Raw genomic sequence first — 23,689 nt, forward strand, 5'->3', positions numbered from 1 at the left:
CACAATTAAAGTGTTAGCCATCTCTGACCTTTATGTTGCCCTGACCCACCCCGAATGAGGTATTTCAGTAAAATCCTACATTATTGCCACTATATGAAGCTGACTATCATAGGAAATAAACATATTAGACACATTACAGCATATATTATGACAGATGTGTGCATGATTGAGGCATTTGCACAGCAATTTTTTTTCAAACTGTTTGAACATCTATCTCAAGCCTGCAACACAAAGCGCTTGGTATATTATTGTTATTTTTGAGTAATCATAAAACATAATAAACATGTTAAAGCTTGTCTCCAGATAATACATATTTTTCTTGTCAAAACATAGTGAAGAGATTTTTTTTCTCTATTGGAGGCACAGAATGCAAAAAAACAAAACACTTAGTTTTTTACGGTAAAATGGAAAAGGGCTAAAGTCTCTGTCAAGTTATTATTACTGTTTATGTCTTCCTGTATGTCAGGAACCATGAATCAGACTGAGACAGAAGTGCAGTAAAAATAATGCTTTTTAATAAAATGGTACAAACAGAGCAAACATAGTCAAAACATATCCAGGGTAACCAGAGCGGGTAGTCAGAACAAGTTAGAACAAGTCAGTGAAACAGGAATCTAGAGATCAGCTTAGTAGAGGCAGTAAACAGTCAGCCAGGCAAACGATTTTACCGGAAAACACAGCAGAGAGTATCCGGATATGTGTTGACCAGGTGAAGGCACAGGAGATCTGATCCAGGAAGTTTAAATAGCCAGCAGGGCTAGCTGAAGAGCAAGAAATGAAGACCAGGTGAGTTACTGTAGAGTAAAGAGTACTGGCAATTAACCAACAGCTGACAACAGAGCTCTGAAAAGGAAAGGCTGAGCCCAGACCTGACACTGTATAAGTAACAAAACAAACTAACTGCCACTGCCACTGCCCCTACCTATGACTGGTCCATACAGTAAGGAGCCCTGGAAAGGGCGCACGCATGTCAAAAATAACACGGAATATCCAAGCTCAAACTTACCAACCAATCAGCAACCAACCAAATTCACCTGTCTAACAGTGCGTTTAAAAACAGGGGTTTAGTTGCACGCAATTGCAAATACATGCGTAAGCTGCAGGCCCCGTCAAGGCTCCCTGTGTACTACAGTCCTAACTCTAACGTTTAAAGTCTCCTCAATGGAAGCACATAAATGCTGATGGATAGATAAATGGCAGATGACTGGAGGGAGCCCAGTCTCCTTAAAGGGACAGGAGCACACTAAGCACCCAGCACATGGAAGCAAAGGTGTTAGTGCGTTGCCTGACCACAATGACATCAACAAAACAAACTAACTGTCACTGCCCCTACCTATGACTGGTCTATACAGTAAGGAGCACTTTAAAGGGCACACGCATTTCAAAAATAACATGGAATATCCAAGCTCAAACTTACCAACCAATCAGCAACCAACCAAATTCACCTGTCTAACAGTGCGTTTAAAAACATAGGTTTAGTTGCATGCATTTGCAAATACATGCGTAAGCTGCAGGCCCCGTCAAGGCTCACTGTGTACTGCAATCCTAACTCTAAAGTTTAAAGTCTCCTCAGTGGAAGCACATGAATGCTGATGGATAGATAAAGGGCAGATGACTGGAGGGAGCCCAGCCCTACTTAAAGGGGCAGGAGCACACTAAACATCCAGCACATGGAAGCAAAAGTGTTAGTGCGTTGCCTGACCACAATGACATCAACAAAACAAACTAACTGTCACTGCCCCTACCTATGACTGGTCTATACAGTAAGGAGCACTGGAAAGGGCGCCCACATGTCAAAAATAACACGGAATATCCAAGCTCAAACTTACCAACCAATCAGCAACCAACCAAATTCACCTGTCTAACAGTGCGTTATAGACTGTATAAGTAACAGACTCATTTCTTATTCTGCTGTCATTGGGATACATTCTCGTCAGTAGGGTTGTTTAATAAAAGTAATACAACTTAACATAGGTATGTAATATTTGCAATACTTGTCAAAAACAGAAGAAGGCTACAGTTTTTTTACCCTAATGTATTCTCTGCATTAAGGTAAACCCCCCAAATACTTACTTGAGCCCAATTTCAAATTCAGTGTTGCATGTACCTAAGACCTGCAGCACTGCTCTCTCTTCCTCCTCACTGGAATCAGTGAGAGCATCGAGAGCCATTGGGTACTGCTGCTGTCAATCAAATCCAGTGACGAGAGAGCAGGGGGTGGGGCTGAGCAACACTGTGTGTGTCATGGGATGGACACAGTGTGGCTCAACATTCAGCCTGCACATATACCCCCATAGCAATCAGCTTGCTATAAATGTGCTTGGCAAGGGGGGGGGAGGAGCCAGGAGCACTGGTGGGGGGACCCCAAAAAGGATCAGGGCTGGTCTGTACAAAACTATTACACAGAGAAAATAAGTCTAACACGATGCTTTAATTTATGTGATACATCTACCCATCTACTTTCTATCACATGTTTAGGGTAGGTAAAAAATATATATATACAGTATATTAGTGGAACTATGGCAATAAAAAAAATTCATATATGATATGTATGATGCAGTCTGTGAGGCCCCGTACACACGGCCGAGGAACTCGACGTGCCAAACACATCGAGTTCCTCGGCGAGTTCAGCCCTGAAGCCGCCGAGGAGCTCGGCGGGCCGAGTTCTCCCATAGAACAACGAGAAAATAGAGAACATGTTCTCTATTTTCTCGACGAGTTCCTCGGCGGCTCCATCGGGCCGAAAGTGTACACACGACAGAGTTTCTCGGCAGAATCCGGCTCTGACCGAGTTTCTCGCTGAATTCTGCCGAGAAACTCTGTCGTGTGTACGGGGCCTCACTAGAATCAAAATGGAGTTCCGCTTATCTGATTCCCCCCCCGGTTCCACATTTGCCACATTTCAGGGGAGAGCGGATACCTGTTCTTTACAGGTAACATGTCCCCACTTCCAGGAGACCGGGCCGTGGCGAGTCAGCAGCCTGGTCCCCCTCCTCCTCCATCCCCTTCTGCCAGGCCAGTAAGAGAGCGCAGCATGCTTCTTGCATTGCCCAGTAGGGACCTGACCATGAAGCCCGAAAGGCTACACTGCCGGGTTCCCATACCTGCTGTGACAGCACCCAACCAGCTGATGGAAAAGTTAAAAGTCAGCAGCTACAGTATGTGTAGCTGCTGACTTTTAATTTTTAAAGGGGTGGGCAGAACTCTGCTTTAACATAGTAGTCTTTTTTTTCTGAGTTTCCCTCCACCTTCCTGTAACATAGTTGTATCTCCGGAAGAGCAAGATGGAATATCTTTTTAACAAATGTACAGTATGTGAATTTCATTTGGGAAAATCCATTTACCGGTACTTTAAAATTTAGGCAAACAACATTTGTCAAGACATCAAATGAACTGAGATTTGTTGTATGAATTTTTGGATTTTTTTAAATCTACTAGTGTATGGGTCAGGTTAAGTCTGTTTTTTTCTCACCTTCTTTAACCTTCTTTAACAGGCCAAGCTGTTAGAGGGGTGCGACAAACCATCCAAGGCTAATCAACTTTTATTTATATAGTAAAAAACCTTTATACTAAGATGAAAACAAAGTTCTATAACTGTTTAAAAAGTCTTTAATTTGGTAATCACCTATGTAAAGTCCAACTGCAACTAATCGCCCATCTAATGCTGCCTTCCCATGTTGACAGTGCTGCTGTCCAGGGGTGGCTATGCTGCTCCTCCATAGATAAACTGGAGGGATGAATGTATCCACCCAGATACAAATAAAGAAAAAAAAATACAAAAAACAAAACAAATGCAGTGACCACACATTGAAGGAAACTACAATATATTACATTTGTGTTCTATTAGATACACTTTAAATCTATAAAAAGTCTCATTATCCCTCGTATGCACTTTTTTTTAAAGCGTGTTATTTTAAATACATGTAAATTTGTTCACTATACGGTATACAACTCAAGCTTTAATGCTGAAAAGAGACGGACAGTAACATAATATGCGCTAAACTGGGAGCAGCATTATCTCAGGCACACACAGCATTTTGAAGACAGACCGCTGTAAATTAAATATGATGCCCTTTGCAGGGATTTTTGAGGTAGCAGCAGCAGCAGTGTTGTTAGCTGAGATTGTCTTCAATTGCCTTGCTTGATGTCTGCGGTGCAGAAATAATTCTCAGGAAGAGCATGTCAGCTTCATCCAATGACAGTAACCCGATGACCACAAACTTCAAACAGACAATGAGATAGTCAACAAGATAGCCAAGGACTCATATTGATGCACTGGTCTGTGAAAACTGGTGATTATCAGATAGTATTGTCTGTAAGCTTTAGCAATAGCACAGTAGATCCCATTTTCAAATGTTAGCTTCTACATGCTATCTCCTAGGGCACACATCTAAATGTCTAAGAATAAAGGAAACATAAGCAATTGATCTTCCTGTACTAATCTGTTTTGTTCTGCTGATCTCAGCTCTGAGAAAAGAGCCTTTGCACAAAGTAAATTCTTCCTTTTTATTTAATTCTATTTAGATATTAAAGTCTAGAAAAAAAAATCCATAAAAAGTTGAAGCAATACAGGTGAAATCTTTCAGCTACATTGAACCTGGAATTCAGAAGTAAATTCAGAAGACGGTTTAAAACTGTGTCTGGAATAGGGGTATCAGACATTTTGCAAAATAAGTGAAATAGCTTAAAATTCATTATGTGCTCTGCCAAGAATATTCTACAACCCATTAATTTCCAGCTAATAGCAGCAACTTCAGTTCTTGTACGTTTATGGACCAGAGCAATTTTTTTAATTTTCACTATAGGTCTGTTTATTTGGTGATACCTTTGTCATTACTTAAAGTGTATTCTATGCATTAAGATACAAAACCTTTTGTGTGCAGTAGCCCCCTAATACTTATCTTAGTCCCATCTCCATCCAGCAATGTGCACAAGAGCTTCGGCTCTCCGGGGACTCTCTGCCCTCATTCATTCATGTCCTACTGTCAATCACAGGCAGTGAGCCAATGAGGAGAGAGGGGGCATGACCAAGATGAGGCTGTGTTTGTAAATGGACACACAGCAGTGGCTTAGGGGTGAATCTGCTCTGGTGTCCCCAGAGCAAGCTGCTTGCTCAGGGGGCACTCGGCAGGAGGAAGGAGCCAGGATCACTGGCGGAAGACCCAAGAAGAGGAGGATCGGGGCTGCTCTGTGCAAAACCACTGCACAGAGTAGGTAAGTATGACATGTTTATTTTTGATTTTGTTTTAAAGGCAAAACCTCTGATACCTCCTGTATTAAAATTGTATTGTAACTGTACTGTCTGCCCTCATGTTCTAAAGGGCTGTGCAAGACTTTGGGATTATATAAATCTTGTATAATAATAATAATCACTTTAAATGATAATTCAAAAATAAAAATATTCTGCGCTTACCCCAAAAGTGCTACAAACATAAATAATTGTGAGAAGTGTAAGGCCAATGAAAACGAAAAAATATATATAAAAAATTATTTGAAAAAATGGGGAAATGGGTTTAGGTGCAGCTGCTTATATAAGCTGATACCCGAGTAAAACCACTACATAAAGAAGTATAAGAGCGCAAACCATTTTATAATGCATAATAGTGAAAAAGAAAACCACCCTTTTCAAATTATTTGTTTGTAAAAAAAAATTGAAAACCATGTATCATTTTCCTTCCACTTCACAATTATGTGCCATAAAATCCCATAAAAATACATTTACGATTTTGGTTGTACAATACCAAAAAAGCAGCGCTCAAGGGAAAAAGGCACGTTTTTGGTTGTAACATAACAAAATTTTGAAAATTTCAAGGGGTATGAAAACTTTGTCAATGCACTGTGTGTGTGTGTATATATATATATATATATATATATATATATATATATATGAAAATTTATCAATTCTGATGCTCTCATTTTAATGCTTAAAGTGGAGGTTCACCCTAAAAACGATTTTTTTTACATTAGAGCCAGCGTAGTAAGGACATTTCATTTCGGCAGTTTTTTTTTTTTTTTTCTCTGTACTTACCTTTATATCCTGATTTTGTCCAGGGCTTCCGCGTTCTGATGACTCCGGGACTGGGCGTTCCTATCCCAGCCTCAGGGTTCCGATGACTGCGGGACTGGGCGTTCCTATCCTTCCATTCGATGATTGACTTGGCTTGTGAAACAGGTGACCTGTCGCACAACCCGCGTCACCAGATTTCCGGAAATAGCCGAGCTTCTAGTCGGCACTATACGGCGCCTGCGCCCGCCGTATAGAGCTGACTGCGCAGGCGCCGTATAGTGGCGACTCGCAGCTCGGCTATTTCCCGACATCTGGTGACGCGCGTTGTGCGACCTGTTTCACAAGTCGTCAATCATCGAACGGAAGGATAGGAATGCCCAGTCCCCCAGTCATCGGAACCCGGAAGCCCTGGACAACATCAGGATATAAAGGTATGTACAGAGAAAAAAAAATGACCTGCCGAAATGTCATTTCCTTAGTATGCTGGCTCTGCTAGATGTAATTAAAAAAAAAAAAATTCGGGTGAACCCCCGCTTTAAGGCCCCAAAATGCCAAGAAAGTACAAATACCCCCTAAATGTCACCTTTTTTGCATAGTAGACAGTCAGTCAAAGGTATTTAGTAAGAAGCATGGTGAATTTTAGTTTTTTAGTTTTTCAATTTAGGTAATTGTGAATCAGCCCTTCATTTTTTTTTTTTTTTATGTAATGTTTAAAAAAGATCACTGACACAGTGCAGTTTCACTATAGTTACATTGTACTTCCCTGATCAATGATCAGAGGCACTGTATGCTGCAATTGCATACAATGTCACTGGTCATGAACCAGAGCAGTAGAATGTCACCATAGTGACACATCACAACTCTGCTGACAGTGATCATTTATTTTATTTTTATTTCCGGTACTTATATAGCACTGTCAATTTACACAGCGCTCTACATATACACTTTCCATTTACATTCATCTGATCAGTGTCAGATTTCTGTTTTTACAGTGTCAGCACTGTTCTACACACTCTCTCTTCTCTCACAGCTGACCAATGTGAAAGGAGAAACTTGACAGGCTTCAGAATTGCAGCATGTGTTTACGTGTGATTATCCCAGCATTGTCACATTGGGTGAGCAGACAGCACTGTGTAAGAGTCACCTTTAGATCTGACAAGAGCTTACACAGGGTTGTCTTTCCCCACTGAATTAAGTGATGGGGAAACAAAAAAGAAGTGTATACTGCTGGTGTGGGGAGAATTAAAATGAATCTGTTGTTTTGTCCTGTTTGGACAAAATACAGGAACACTGTAGGCTTTAAAACTATTTATTGAGGAAAGTATTAAAGGGAGCATTAAAATTGCTTCCTCCTAAGTGTACAAAATACAGGTAGACTGTTATGCTTCGTACACGCGACCATTCTTCCAGACGAGAAAACTGCCATTTTTTAGATTGGTCGGGAAAACCGGTCGTGTGTATGCTCCATAGCAATTTTCCAGATGAGAAAACTGCCCACAAAAAAATCCAAGCCTGCTTTTTCCCGTTGTGTTTCCCGTCAGTCTCCCGGTCGTGTGTATTCTTTTTCGAGGGGGAAAAGGCGCACATGCTCAGAATCAAGTATGAGACGGGAGCGCTCGTTCTGGTAAAACTAGTGTTCAGAATGGAGATAGCTCATTTATCACGCTGTAAGGCTGCATTCACACTATAACGCGGCGTATTTTGCCGCGACAAATTGCGGCGTATTGTACCGCGATTTGCCGCGACAATACGGGTCGTTTTAACCTTTTTTTTTTTTTTTTTACAACACATTGTTGTCTATGCCGAACGTCGAAAGCCGCCTGAAAAAAAGGGTCCGGGACTTGTTTTCAGGCGGCAGGCGTACGGCGTTTCGGCGTTCGGCGTGAGATGTGAACCATCACATAGACAACAATGTAAAATCGCCCCTCCAGCGGCACGAGCGTCGGGCGTTGGGCGTAAATACGCCAAGGTGTGAATGCAGCCTAACAGACTGAAAAGCACGAATCGTCTCTCACCAAACTTTTTCTAACACGAGGATCAGCAAAAGCAGCGCAAAGGGTGGCTCCATTTTAATGGAACTTCCCCTTTATAGTCCCGTTGTACGTGTTGTACGAGACCATGCTTTGGTCTTTTGGTTTTTTGACTGAACGTGTGCAGGCAAGGCAGGCTTGAGAGGAATCACGTCGGGAAAAATGTTGGGTTTTGGCATGTCAGGAAAAGCGGTCGTGTGTACAGGGCATTAGAATGAAAAAAATATAACAAAAGATTGTAAGAATCCTATAATAGAGTACAATATTGGGGATACTCTTTTGGTCAGAGCTACAGAAGAAAGAGATTTAAAGTGCTTATTTCAGATGATTGCAGAATGAGCAAACAGAATTCTAGGGTATCACCAGCAAGTGAAAGGCTGTCCTGATTAGGCATAAGATGAGCTTACCTGGGTTTGGTTCAAGGAGGTTTTTGGTAAACATTACAAAAGTTTGGGTACCAAATCCGAATCCCACTGAAGCTAATTAAAGTCGGTTAAAAAACAGTAAAATATATTTTCTAGGTTATTAGGCAAGGTGACATGGAGGGCTCGCATTGCTCTGGGAAACACATACCAAATGAAATCATTTTTAAAAAAATTGCATTTGATGGGGAGCATAAATTTTAATAATGCTTAAAGGGCAACATCAAAATGCTAAATTCCCTTAAATAACATGCCTATGCTGTGTTCATAGCCTAACTGTGAAATGGCAAATTTTTCGTACAACCTACAAAAGCAAAACTGATATTTACAAAGAAGAAAATGCCTTTCAAATTGTTGGTAAATGCCAGCTTCCAGCTACTTATTTCTGTATGTAAACAAAGCAACTGTGGGACACAGAAGATCTGGTACAAATGTCAAGAGAACTAATGCAAAAAAGATTAAAAAGTGGTGTGGGGTCCCCCAAAAGTCCATACCAAACCCTTTTGGTCTGGTATGAATTATAAGTGGGAACCTCACAAAAAAAAACAAGAAAAAAGTGAGGTCCCCCTAAAATCCATAGTAATAGAGGGTCGCACATAGTAAGTATTATGCTGCATACACACGATCGGAAATTCCGACAAGAAAAGTCTGATGTGAGCTTTTGGTCGGAAATTCAGACCGTGTGTATGCTCCATTGAACTTTTGCTGGCGGAATTTAGGCCAACAAAAGATTGAGAACAGGTTCTCTATTTTAAGGAAAAAATTCCTATCGAAAAATCCGCTCTTCTGTATGCAATTCCGACGCGCAAAAAAATCAAGCAGAAGAGCCGAACTGCCTATTGAACTTCATTGATCTCGGCTCGTTGTACGTCTTGTACGTCACCGCGTTCCTGACAGTCGGAATTTCTGACAAGATTTGTGTCACCATGTGTATGCAACACAAGTTTGAGCCAACGTTCCGTCAGAAAAAATCCACGGTTTTCTTGTCGGAATTTCCGAACGTGTGTACGCAGCATAAGAGTGCAGAGCTTTGTTTTTTATAACCAGTGTTTTAAATCTTTTTTGCATATTTAATTGTATTTGTGAGTTCTTGTTGGCACTTCAAAAGTCCACTCTTTTTCTTATCCATTTCCCAAAATCTATATTAGACCCTTATACAAGCATGCAGCCTGGCTGGTCAGGAAAGGTGGGGTATGAGTGCAGGCCCCTTCCAAACTATACCAGGCCATAAGCCCTCAACATGGGTGGGTACCTTGCCAAGGGAGAGCCCCTTGGCAAAGCACCTTGTCCTTGTGTTGATGAAGACAAGTGTCACTTCCCCACAACCCTGACCCAGTGGTTTTGGAGGTATGTGGGTGGGGGTTTATCAGCATCTTGAAGCCCAATTTTAAAATAAGGAGTCCCCAAATACAGCACCAAATGTCAATGAATAAGAGGTACAAGAGGTACCCCTATTTATTCACAAAAAAAGTGTAACTAAAGACACATACTTTTTGAACAGTCTTTTAATAAAAAATCCAAAGCCTCCAAGAAAGTTCCATGATGTACATCCATTATCAATCACATCATTCATAGATACTGATCAACCTTAATCATGAGAAACAACACCCATTAACTAACCACAGGTGTGAGGGGGCTGAGAGCTTACAGGAGTGAGGGGGGCTGAGTGCGTACAGGTGTGAGGGAGGGTTGAATGTGTATAGGTGTGAGGGGAGGCTGAGTGCGTACAGGTGTGAGAGGGATGTGTGTGTACAGATGTGAGGGGACAATGTATGTACAGGTGTTGAGGGGGCTAAGTGCATACAGGTAGAGGGGGGACTGAGTTTGTACAAGTGTGAGGAGGACTGAGTTTGTACGGATGTGGGGGGGCTGAGTGTGTACAGGTATGAAGGGGGACTGAGTGTGTACAAGTGTGAGGGGGGATTGAGTGCATACAGGTATGAGGGGGGACTGAGTGTGTACAAGTGTGAGGGGGGAAATGAGTGCATACAGGTGTGAGAGGGACTGAGTGTGAACAGGTGTGAGGGGGGCTGAGTTCATACAGGTGGGGTGTCCAATGGGCGGGTTCGGTGGGGAGGCTCATGGGCAGGCCCTACGGAATGTTGGTGGTCAGGCCAAGGGGACACAGGCCCAGAGGCTCATGGGCAGGCCCTACGGAATGTTGGTGGTCAGGCCAAGGGGACACAGGCCCAAAAACTTCTGATGGCTGCCATGATCATCAGTAAGTGAATTTAAACATGCTTAGGATAAACATAGGGAAAAAAACAAACATGCAAACAAACTGAAAAAGTATCAGACTCAATAGGCTGTTTGTTCTTTTTCTGACATCACTCTTCTATGTCTCTATGTTTAAAAGTGCTTCTAAAAATCCCAGCTATCTATTGAGAGTCACATCTGGCAATAAAATAAGGATTGGGCCATTTAGGGTGCATTCACACCTGGGAATGCACCCACACTGCTATGTGATGTGAGAACCCCAGTGGGTGTTCCCACGATTACCTACTGGAGGTAGTTCCTTTGAAAGCAATGGTTGGCTGCTGTCCTTCACAGCTACAGTAATTGCAGCAACTCACATGTAATCTCTCATGCAGCAATCACATGTGCGTGATCGGCCTTGATGCAGGCATCTAGCGTCAATCATTTGCATGTGGTCGCTGCATTAACAATTACATGCAAATCGCTGTGATTCACTTTGGGAGCCTCAAAGGGGCTGCCTCCCACAGCTAATCATGGGAACCCCTGCTGGGGTTCTCTTATCTAATCACAGTGCGGTTGCATTTGCAAGTTTGAGTGCACCCTTTTAGCTAGCCTAATACTGCAATGTATAAATTAAATCACCATGTCTAATAACTAATGGACCTTGGCATAGATGCCCTAGAGGTACTGTAGGTAAGAAACTAGTATGCTCTTAAATTCATCTAATATGTCAGCATTATATATATATTTTTTTTTATCAACTACACTGCTAACCACAACTAATCTTTTTTTTCCTAGATCAAGTGCGTAACAGTTACCAGTTATGTAGTAATGGAACCCTGAGAGTCACGTATGCCAATGGGATGGGAATTAGTTTCCACAGTGAGCCCCATATACTGGCTGGCACAGTAACACCTACCATCGGACGGCGGAATATTTCTTTGCCCATGGAAAACGGGTTGAATTCAATTGAATGGCGGCTACGAAAAGAGCAAACAAAAGGAAAAGTGACTGTCTTTGGGAGGAAACTTCGAGTAAGTGTTATCAGTGTTGACTCACCAGTGTGCAGTTAATGGTAAAACTAATTTTTTTCTCCTAGGAACATTGTACATTGCCCTTTTTATTAAAAGAATTTGGACAAATATATGACAGATGCTTATTGACCAAATACAACTGAAAAATGTTCAGTTATGTGCACAGAGCCTAGAGCATTTTATTTTTACATTTAGCATAAATCACAGAAATGAATTGAATAAATACAGAAAGACAGGGAGGCAATATATTCCAATAATGAGAAAAACAATATAAATGACAATGGCACAGGGATATTAATATAGGATCACAAAGTACTACCTTTGTAGGATGGAATGTAGCTTTCAAATCATTTTATGTTATTGAATTTTAGGATCTGCTTTACGGTCTCATAACATATTACAGATAATACCTAGCAGTAGAACTAGACAATTTAGTCAGTGTCAGAACCTAGAGCTTTTATTGCATAGGAGACTAGACCTTCCAGGTCGATTTTCTATATAATATGATTTGATAGCCCCTTGTGGCTGTGAAGTAACTTTTTTTTTCAGCAGCCTTATAGATGCATAACATGTATGACCCTCACAAAATTTGTCTCATTTCAGCGCAAGCACAAAACTTAACTGTTTATCCCTGGAGACATTTTTTAACTAACTAATATTTCACTGGGTGTGTGTTTGTGTTTGTAGGTATGCATTAAATGCACAGTCAGCACTTTACTGGATAACTTTGTGTGTAGAACAATGTAGTTGTCATACCTGCAGCAGCAAAAAATTAATTACTACATGTCCGCTGTTCGCATAGAATAGTAATATTATTTATTATTATCATCCTCCTATTCATCATCATCATTTTCGTTTTCAGCTTTATTTTTAAACAAAAATTGGAATTTAGATGCTTTTTTCATTGTAATTAATTTTGTGATGAAATAATGAGGTTCATTTAAGTCAAATAGACTATTTACTTAGCAAGAGAAGTTGCACTTTGTGAATGCGATATGGATGACTTCCATCATCCAATCACGTGCAAGCTGACATGCTGTTTTTCTTTTCTTTGCACACAATTGGGTAGCCTTTGCAAAATTAAATTTCACCACATTCACTAAGCTCTGAATAATTTGTGAAAAGCCTATTTGCCTTTAGTAAATCAATTCCAATGTGTAGGTATTAGTAATATGCACAGCAGTACTGTTCCATAGTTTACATAGATTGGCACATGAAGGGAAGTGCAACTAACAATGGAACATGATACATGTAAAAAGAATGTAGGACAGGGGTGCCCAACCTTTTGAAGAGTGAGGGCCACTTAAGCAACTTGGTAACTGATCGCGGGCCAAAATGAGCGGAGCGGGTGGATGGCATGTTCGTGTCTGCTCTGCATATGCAGAGTGGACATAAACACAGCCCACTGTACTTTTTTTTTAGCGGATCGGATTGGGGGGTAGGACACAAGTCGGTTTATGTCTACCACTACTTGGAGGTGAATGGAGGCTCCAATTGGTCGGACTGTTGGACTGACCATGTGAAAGGGGCCCAAGATGCTTTCACACCGATGTGCTGCAGTTTACCCGCACTGCGGGTGCAACGCAGTGTACCTTTGCCTTTCCTGCACTTTAGACTTCTATTATAGTGTGCAGGTTTGGTGCACTTTCAGAAAGCTCACCAAACTCGTAGGTAATAACAGAAATCTATGGCTCAGTGCAGGTAACCCGCAGGTAAACTGCTCTGCACCTGCGGATCAGTTTGAAAGCAGCCCAGTAACCACTGCAGAACAGATATGCCCATATATACACTGATTTTAGTAATAAACTGACCCTTAATAACAGTATTCTGTTCCATCCCAGAGCAGGAGGTCGTGGGCCACATCAGAAGGCTCCGCGGGCCACATGTGGCCTCCGGGCCATTGGTTGGGCACCCCTGATGTAGGAGGATTAGTGATAGTTTAATCCATATAACAAATGTATTTTGGACCATGTTTGCTTAGAACCAGATCATTATGGTGAACAAGAACTCCACCTAGAACAAATGTTGTTGTTTTGTTTTTGGTGAATGGTAATAGAGGCAGTCTGTGTAAAATGTTCTATAATAATTTGCAGCCCTTCTGCAGATCTTGTATTTGTATGTGTCGTGTTGTAACTGGGGAATCTTTTCTAAAATGCCTTAGTGCCTTAGAAAATATTTACAGCGACTGGCAAGGAGGAGGCTATTCCAGTATAAATAACTATGACCAGCCCCTCTCTTTCCCTCTTTAACCTCCCTGGCGGTATTCCCGAGTCTGGCTCGGGGTAAGATTTCAGGACCAAAAGCGGTATCCCCGAGCCAGACTCGGGATCGCCTCGCAGTGTCCACAGGCATGGTTTACTTACCTTGTCCCTGGATCCTGCGATGCCTCTCCGCTGTGTGAGCTCGATTCAGTGTCCTGCCGATCTCCTTTCCCTGCGACGTTACGACGCATGGGGGCGGAGAACAGCGCCAAATTCAAAAAAGTAAATAAACACATTACATACAGTATACTGTAATCTTACAGATTACAGTACTGTATGTAAAAAATACACACCCACTTTGTCCCTAGTGGTCTGCCCAGTGCCCTACATGTACTTTTGTATAATAAAAACTGTTCTTTCTGCCTGCAAACTGTAGATTGTCCATAAAAACCAAAAGTTTCCCTTTATGTCAAAAATTGTTTTAGAGCAGCTAGAAAACAGCGATAATAAATTATCACTTGCAGAATTGAGCGATTGTGATTTGTGAGGAAATTTGTCATAAAAAAATATGTAATGACAGCGACAATTCTGCAACTGAACAAATTTCAGTGTTTTTGATTTGATTACATTATTGAATAATTTTTATTATAATTATATTATTATTTGTTATAATTATTTATAGTTATTTATTATATTATAATTTATGATTTTATTTTTCAAACTTTATCATACCTGGGATGTCTACTAGACTCTTGTTCGGACAGATTTAAGTGAGTTATTCCTAAGAATTACAGGCCTACAAATTACAGGCCAAATTTCCTTGCAAAATAATGGTACCACTTTCAGCACCTAAAATCTGAAAGAATCATACCGCCAGGGAGGTTAAACAGGCATGCATGACATTTAGTTTGCTAAAGCATTGTGTATGACAAACAACTACATTTTTTAAATAAAACACTTGCTACCTTTTATAATTTTTTAATGCATCTCAATTAAGGATGGAGATTTTTTTTTTTAAACCATAATGCACTGTATGGCATTTGAACTATGGCCAACAGGCTTAGAAGATGTAATAGAGGGGGTTTGAAATAAACTTACTATAAAAGGAGGGTGTACAGATTAGTCATAGTGTCAGTGAATTGGAAGCTGTAATAGGTAAAGTGGACAAACTGCATAAAAAGAGTCAGTTTGTAACCTGTACTTTAACCACTTAAGCCCCGGAAGTATCTGCCCCCTTAATGACCAGGCCACTTTTTGCGATACGGCAGTATGTCGTTTTAACTGACAATTACTCAAACAAAATTAATTTCCTTTTTTCCCACAAATAGAACTTTCTTTTGGTGGTATTTGATCACCTCTGCATTTTTTTTTTTTGCGCTATAAAGAAAAAAAGAGTGACAAGTTTGAAAAAAAACACAATATTTTGTACTTTTTGCTATAATAAATATCCCACTTTAAAAAAAAATCTTCATCAGTGTAGGCAGATATGTATTTTTCTACATGTTTTTGGTAAACAAAATCGCAATAAGCGTATATTGATTAGTTTTGCACAAAGGTTTTAGCGTCTACAAGATGGGGGATATATTTATGGCATTTTTTTTGCTAGTAATCGAGGCTATCTGAGGTTTTTATTGAGACTGCAACATTGTGGTGGACAGATCAGACACTTTTCACACTTTTTTTGGGACCAGTGACATTTATACAGCGATCAGAGCTAAAAAATAGCCACTTATTACTATATAAGTGTTACTGGCAGGGAAGGGGTTAACACTAGGGGGTGATTAAGGGGTTAAATGTGTTCCCTCACTGTGTGTGGATAGGACTGACTGGGGGAGGAGACATTTCACTGTTTCTACTTAGTAGGAACACACAATCTGTCTCTATTCCCCTGACAGAGTCGGATTTGTGTGTTTACACACCCAGATCCTGCTTCTGGCTGTCAGGAGCGATCGCATGTGCCCGGCAGATATCGCACATCGGCTCCAGGGACACGCTGCAGGAGCACGCTTCTGCCATATCAATTTAAAATGTGGATGTACCATGATTCTGATTCGCGCAGCCCTGCCAACCTGGTGGTCTGCAAGTAGTTAACTAGTATTGATAGCTCTTTGGGCAATCAACCCACTTACTTTACTTTTTTGTTGTTGTTATTATTATTATTATTGGGAGCTTGTTTGCGTTTAACTTAATTGTGTGACCGATTTGAGGTGAGTGGTTGGCTGCTGTAACATCCATATCAAACTTTTATTTTAGCTTCAGGGTTTCACTGTAACAAAAAAAACTTTTATTCCAGGGGTATAGTTAGTATTTCTGTTGGTTTTTTTTTGGGAAGGGGGGGGCATATTTGTTATTATTTTATGTTGATAGGTCATACATTTTAGCTGTGGTATTTGGGGGGTTTCATTCCTTTTGGGGATTTCTTTATTTTTTTTTTATGTTGACAAGGTAATTTTTTTAAACATACTTGTTACCGACCACCTGTTTTTGGACCAGCTTTTTGTTTGCAACATACTGCTGCATCAACTGAATGAAAAGAAAACCTACATTCAAGCACAGTGAGCGCCTAAACCAACCTCTAGTAAATTTTAGCTGTATAAAACTCTCCTGCTGCTGGCCTATTTTACACTGCTGTATCCTCTGTGGTATCCTAATTCCTGTATTAAAACCCCTATCTGTGCTCTGTTATCTATAATAAATTTGAGCCAAGCCTTTTTGATAAAAAAATTCCTGATGTTGAGCCATTTTACAGTGCCTCTCTTAGATTTTAGTAAAACATTTGCCAGTAATCTTTCCCTGTATTATATTTTGACCAGTTCTCCCATTCTCACTAAATATTACCTGCTACTGGCTAATTTTACACTGCTGTATCATCTGTTGTGTGCTTATTTTTAAGAGCGTTAGAACAGAAACAACTGTAACAAAAACCTCAGTAAACTACTGAACATTTTTTTATCTGGCAGTCAAATCGAGACTATTACCATTCAATAGGTGTATTGGAAGGCACAGTCATATCAGCAGCAGCAGTAGCATTTTCAGGATGTATTAACCTCCTCCCCTCTCCATTATTTTTTCTCTCAAGCATTGTTGAGCAGTATTGGGTGTCAGAGACATACAAATCATATCCTCTCTAGTCATTTTCTGATATTGAGTTGTATTTATTATAAGGCACGTGTGGGCCATTGCCTAGGCCAGCAGATTTAGAGGGTGCAACACCAAACCTTAGAATTTATAGATAGTAATTACTTTTTTCTTAGGTCACTTCCCTAATCTGTATACTTCTGTACATATATGGTTAAATTCAGCAAGAGAACTGTGTAAGAAATAGGGAGCAGTTAAAGTTAAAGCAGAGGTTTTGCGGCAATTTTTTTTCTCGTGCATTCAATAGGGTTTCACAATACAAAGTTAAACTCACTTGTTTGGTGTCTTCAAATATCCCCTGTCCGTTTTCATGGCAAATAAGAAATTTTCAAATCGGTTCCTGACAGTTTCCATTTTGCTTGTGGGCATTGTGAAGCCCACAAGCAATCATATCCTGGAAGCGTTGGCTGTATAAAACGAGCGAGCGGCGTGTCTATCCAATGAGCGACATGTCTAACCAATGAGCGATGAGTGGCATCTTCAGCTGACGAACTGTTCATACTCGGGAAAATCCGTCTGATTCAATTGCGCCTGCTCAGACCATCCCGGAAACTGATAGCAGAACCAGCTCGATAGAACAACAGCGTTCCGCATTGTCTCGGCATGACACGGCAAGCTCCCAGCTGACATTGCAGGGAAAGGAGTAGGAATGCCTACTCCCGCGGGAAGGAAAGCCCGGAAGTGCCAGCTAAAAACAAAAATCTACGGTATTTCCACTATACATTTTTTTTTTTGATGTGGCTATTAAACTTGGTGATAGTGTTCTGCTTGTGCCGGGAGGTAGTTGTTTTTTTGGGTGAATCTTCGCTTTAACAGAGGTCAGAAGGCCTTATGTCAGTATAAATCCATCTCTCTTCTTTCTTGTTTTGTGGTCTGTAGAAATAAAAAGTAGTTCCTCCTTTAAAATAGACTGCACACTTACTCCAATAGTGCATTCTATCAATGTTTTTTAACTTAAATAATCACATGAAACAAGACGTGGCGCTTAAACAAAAGGATGTCATAATTTATGATGTCCAAATGTAGGTCTACTGCCATCTCATGTCTATAGGTAACAATAGTACAGTGAGACTTCCTAATGAATTTAATGCAAAGTGATTTAAAGTATATCTAAAGTCAAAACTTTTTTTGTGTAGCGGAGGGTTAAATCTGCTGTCAGTCATTTGTTTGCCATCTGTGTTTTAAATTGTATATTTCTCTTCATTTCCTATCTTGTAGATTCAAAAGGAAGTTAGATGATATCTTTCCAATGTAAGGGAAATCACTTTTTAGACACTTGTCACAGGAACAAGTGTCCCCATTAAAGACATTGGGCCAGATTCAGAAAGAGATACAACGCCGTCGTATCTCTGAGTGCGCTCGGTCGTATCTATGCGCCTGATTCAGAGAATCCGTTACGCATAGATATCCCTAAGATCCGACAGGTGTAAGTGTCTTACACCGTCGTATCTTAGGCTGCAATTTCAGGCTGGCCGCTTCCGTATTTTTACGCAAGGAATATGCAAATTAGTATTTACGCCGTTTCAGAAACGAATGACCGCCCGGCGCTTTTTTTACGTCGTTTGCGTTCGGCTTTTTCCGGCGTATAGTTACCCCTGCTATATGAGGCGTAGCTAATGTTAAGTTTGGCCGTTGTTCCCGCGCCGAGTTTTGAAATTTTACGTCGTTTGCGTAAGTCGTTTGCAAATACAGCTGGACGTAATTTACATTCACGTCGAAAGCAATGGCGTTTTGCGGCGGATTTTTGAGCATGCGCACTGGAATGTTTTCACGAACGGCGCATGCGCCGTTCAGAAAAAAATTAAAATACGCGGGGTCAAGTCAAATTTAAATAAAACACGCCCCCAACATCCCCATTTGAATTAGGCGGGCTTACGCCGGCCCACATACGTTACGCCGCCATAACTTAGGGCGCAAGTTCTTTCTGAATACGGAACTTGCGCCCAAAGTTACAGCGGCGTAACGTATCTAGGATACGTTACGCCGGCCGGACAGATACGCTCAGGTATCTGAATCCGGCCTATTTACTCTATTTCTGTTCTTGTGGCAACTTAAAAAGTTGGATCTACCCTCATATTTATTTCTGGTGACATTGATGATCAGTAGGGATGACCCCTTGGTTCGGTTCGCAGCAGAACATGCAAACAGGCAAAAAACTTGTGCGAACACCGTTAAAGTCTATGGGACACGAACTGTCAGAAAAAGTGTTTGGGGACCTGGGTCCTGCCCCAAGGGACATGTATCAATGCAAAAAAAAAGTTTTAAAAAGGAATTTTTTTCAGGAGCAGTGATTTTAATAATGCTTAAAATAAAACAATAAAAGTGAAATATTCCTTTAAATTTCGTACATGGGGGTGTCTGTAAAGTAGCGCATGTTTCCCATGTTTATAACAGTTTCTACACAAAATTAAATTTCTAATGGAAAAAAAATAATTTTAAACTACTCGCGGCTATAATGAATTGTTGGGTCCTGGCAATACAGATCAAAGTCATTGAAAAAAAAACTGTGTGGGGGTTCCTCTAAATTCCATTACCAGGCCCTTCAGGTCTGGTATGGATTTTAAGGGGAACCCCGCGCCATAATTTAAAAAAATGGCGTGGAGTTCCCCCCAAAAATTCATACCATACCCTTATCCGAGCACACAACCTGGCAGGCCACAGGAAAAGAGGGGGGGACGAGAGAGCGCTCCCCCCTCCTGAACCGTACCAGGCCACATGCCCTCAACATTGGGAAGGATGACCCCATATTGATGGGGACAAGGAACTCATCCCCACAACCCTTGCCCCGTGGTTGTGGGGATCTGCGGGCGGGGGGCTTATCGGAATCTGGACGCCCCCTTTAACAAAGGGGAACTCCAAATTCCGGGCTCCCCTATGTGAATTGGTAAGGGGTACCCCTACCATTTCACCAAAAATTTAAAATGTTAAAAACAGACAGCAGATGGCTTGGGACAAGTCCTTTATTAAAAATAAAAAATAATAAAACGACTCCAGCAATGTAATCCAGTCTCGATGTCAAGTGTTGTAATCCATTCTCGATCTCCAGCAATCTCCTTACCAATTCACATGGGGGGGCGGGATCTGGAGTTCCTCTTTGTTAAAGGGGGCTTCCAGATTCCGATAAGCCCCCCGCCTGCAGACCCCCACAACCACCGGGCAAGGATTGTGGGGATGAGGCCCTTGTCCCCGTCCCCATGTTAAGGGCATGTGGCCGGGTATGGTTCAGGAGGGGGCACGCTCTCATCCCGTTCTCTTTTCCTGCAGCCTGCCAGGTTGCGTGCTTGGATAAGGGTCTGGTATGGATTTTTGGGGGGAACCCCGCGACATTTTTTCTTTACATTTGGCGTAGGATTCCCCTTATTATCCATACCAGACCTGAAGGGCCTGGTAATGGAATTAAGGGGAACCCCCACACATTTTTTTTTTATGACTTTCAATGACTTTTATCTGTAGTGCCGCGAGTAGTTTTAAATGACTTTTTTTCCTTTAGAAATGTAATTTTGTGCAGAGACTGTTATAAACACGGGAAACATGCACTGCTTTACAGGCATACTATAGATACCCCCCAGGTCCAAAATTTAAAGGAATCTTTCACTTTTATTGTTTCACTTTAAGCATTATTAAAATCACTGCTCCCGAAAAAACTTCAGTTTTTAAAACCGGGTCCCCAAACACTTTTTATGACAATAACTTGCATATTAACCTTTAAAATGAGCACTTTATATTTCCCCCATAGACTTTTAAAGGGTTTTCCATGGCTTTTAGAATTTGCCGCGAACACCCCAATTTGTTCGCTGTTCAGCAAACAGCCAATGTTTGAGTCAAACTCATGTTCGACCCGAACATGAAGCTCATACCTAATGATCAGGATAGTTAAAGAAAGCAAATCTTCCTAACAAGCAATAACTATCTGACATTAGTACTAACCCCTCACCACCCTATCCAAATGTGAAAAAAAATGCCTTTAGTTTTACTTTAGGTTTTTTCGCACACAATAAATCATATATAATCAAATGGTTTATTCTCTTTTACAAAAATTAGCTAGTATTGGCAAAAATACTGTGTTTCTAAAAGAAATCCTATGAAATTCTATTTTAAGTTGTTCTCTAATAAACCATTCTGCTCTATATTTTCTGTTGAGGTCATATTTTTATCTGAATTTAAATTATTCATCATAGTTTCCAGAAAAGTAATACAATTCATTATCTGCCTGTGGCATGGAGAAAAAAAGTGCACCTATTCCACATTCTGTAGTTCTCTTTGAAGGAGAAAAAGTGTGGAAGAAAAATAGAAGCTTGTTAATAAAATAATCAAAATATAGTGTTCTTATGAAATGTTTAGTAAGTGTTTATATATATATATATATATATATATATATATATATATATATATATATATATATATATATATATATATATTTGCATTATTAGTTTAATAAACAGAAATGGCTGCAACTCATCCTGGTCAGAGGATAAATGCATATATAAAAGAATTGACATTCTTAATAAATATAGAACCTTTATTGCTCCTGGCAGGATAAAAAAAAACACATCACTGTACAAAATGCTGATTTGCTATTTGGACACTTGGTGATTCAACTGTAGACTATACAACAGACAAAAAAAAATGATGTTATTGCTACAATATCAGGTTACCTGATATTTGCTTGCTATGTAATGCATTAAAGCATTTTTTAATTATCATTGGATTGTCTATGCTTTAAAAATACCTTACACAGATCTCTCCATAAAATGAAAATGCTTTCTGTATCCTGGAAAATCTCTGAAACAAAGAAATTGGTTTTGAGATTGTTCCCCTTTGCTTCCAAAAAGATAATTATGCTCTCACTGTCCATTGTATGTGTTTAAAGTAAAAGCCAAAGTGACTTTAAATCATCAGCAGTCATTAAAAGTCTGGCAAAATGGACAATTTCAGATTAATAAATACAATTAGTCCCAAAATGTGCTTATATCTGAAAAGTATTTAATGGAAGCGCAAATGCGTTGCAAACAATGACTTTTCAGGAGGCATATTCAACATTCAACAAGTATCTAATATGCGCAACTACTTGCCATAACTTCTGTACCAGCATTTGGGAATTAAACGCTTTGCCATCATTTTTGTTTTTGGGAAGACCTGCACATCCCGTATTTCTTATACGAAAGTGTTTTTTTAAATTTTGAATACAATCCCTATCAAGTTGTTTCCCCTTCTGTTTTAGGGACATTTCCTTTCACTTCCTTCCCTGTAGATAAAACAGTAAGTGAGAGGAAATCTCCAAAATTTGGAAATCCCCCCCCCCCTTAAGCTGGCCATAATCTTACAGATTCCTCCTTCCACACAAATAAAGTGGATTTAGCAAACCCCCAGCTACTCTTGCAACTGTTAAGACACACTGATCAGCAATTGGGATAATTTGGCTGCAGCCGCAGATCGAGAAAAAAATCCCAGCACATCCCTTCGACTTCTGTCGAGCAGGGATGACTACAAATTTCACTCAGTCTATGACCAGCAGTTGTGATGGGTACAAGTGCACCCATTGGAAAAGTGTGCCCGTTCTTCCTGTTATGGTAAACATTTGGGATTTTTCGTCAGTTTCAGTTCAGGTAACAGTGATCAGCAGGACAAAGAGAAAAGGTACACAAAGCAATACAAACCTGACAGTGGTCTTAACACTCAATTGAACACTGAATTGCATTTGACTTTGATACACTTTTAATGCAATAGTTTTGGTGTGGAATATTGGACATTTTACACTCAGGCCCCGTACACACGACGAGTTTCTCAGAATTCAGCCAGAAACTCGATCGGAGCTGAATTCTGCCGAGAAACCCGGGCGGGTGTACACTTTTGGCCGAGGAAGCCGACGAGGATCTCGGCGAGGAAATAGAGAACATGTTCTCTATTTCCTCGTTGTTCAATGGGAAATTTCGGCTCGCCGAGATCCTCGGCGGCTTCACAAGGAACTCGACGAGCAAAACGATGTGTTTTGCCCGTCGAGTTCCTCGGACGTGTGTACGAGGCCTCAGGTGTTTAGATTTTTTGAACAGTTGCAGCCTTATTATCAGTATGATAATACAAATTGTGTTGGGACAATTATTTTTGTTGTAATGACAGGGTTGAGGTCAAGTTTATGGGCTAGATTAAGACTTAGTTTAGAGTCACAATAGACAATACTGATTCCTCTGCAACATCTAACTTGCTGACATTATTTATGGACTAAGACTACTTAACATTAAGTTCATTGACTGATTATTGCTGATTAGCCTTTTAAATGTTGTTGGACTGCCATTAAGCTTAGAACAAAATAGTTCTATAATCTGCCTTGTGATTAAGTAGAAGATTTAGCCTTGCATGCATGTGACAGCTCCACAAATAATCATTTACCACTTTCTATTAGACATCATTCATTCGTAACCAGTTCCTATAACACTAAATGTGTTTAGTGTTTGTTTACATATATTGGCAATCACGGTACTACTTGTACCACCAAAAAAATATGCAAAACAAAATTGCTAAATGCAACAAGGGATTAAAGGGTTTGTTCACCAATGCCAGAAATCTGTCAAGCAAAATAGAAGAGTTGGAAGCTTTGGTGCATGAAGAGATGATTTATTTGATATTGCTGAATCTTGGCTTCATTCTTCACATTACCAGGGGG

The 23,689-nt window shown here is 40.4% G+C and overlaps 1 protein-coding gene across 1 annotated transcript in view; it reads left to right on the plus strand.

The window, feature by feature from the left end:
- The window catches only part of TENM2 (teneurin transmembrane protein 2), a 1,404,789-nt gene that overhangs the window by 1,360,512 nt on the left and 20,588 nt on the right, over positions 1–23,689 (plus strand). The window contains exon 25 of the mRNA XM_040344668.1: positions 11,454–11,689. Coding sequence (XP_040200602.1) covers positions 11,454–11,689 — 236 coding nt within the window. The remainder of the gene's footprint in view (positions 1–11,453; positions 11,690–23,689) is intronic.

Source organism: Rana temporaria, chromosome 3 (assembly GCF_905171775.1).
Source record: "Rana temporaria chromosome 3, aRanTem1.1, whole genome shotgun sequence".
Lineage (NCBI taxonomy): Eukaryota > Metazoa > Chordata > Amphibia > Anura > Ranidae > Rana > Rana temporaria.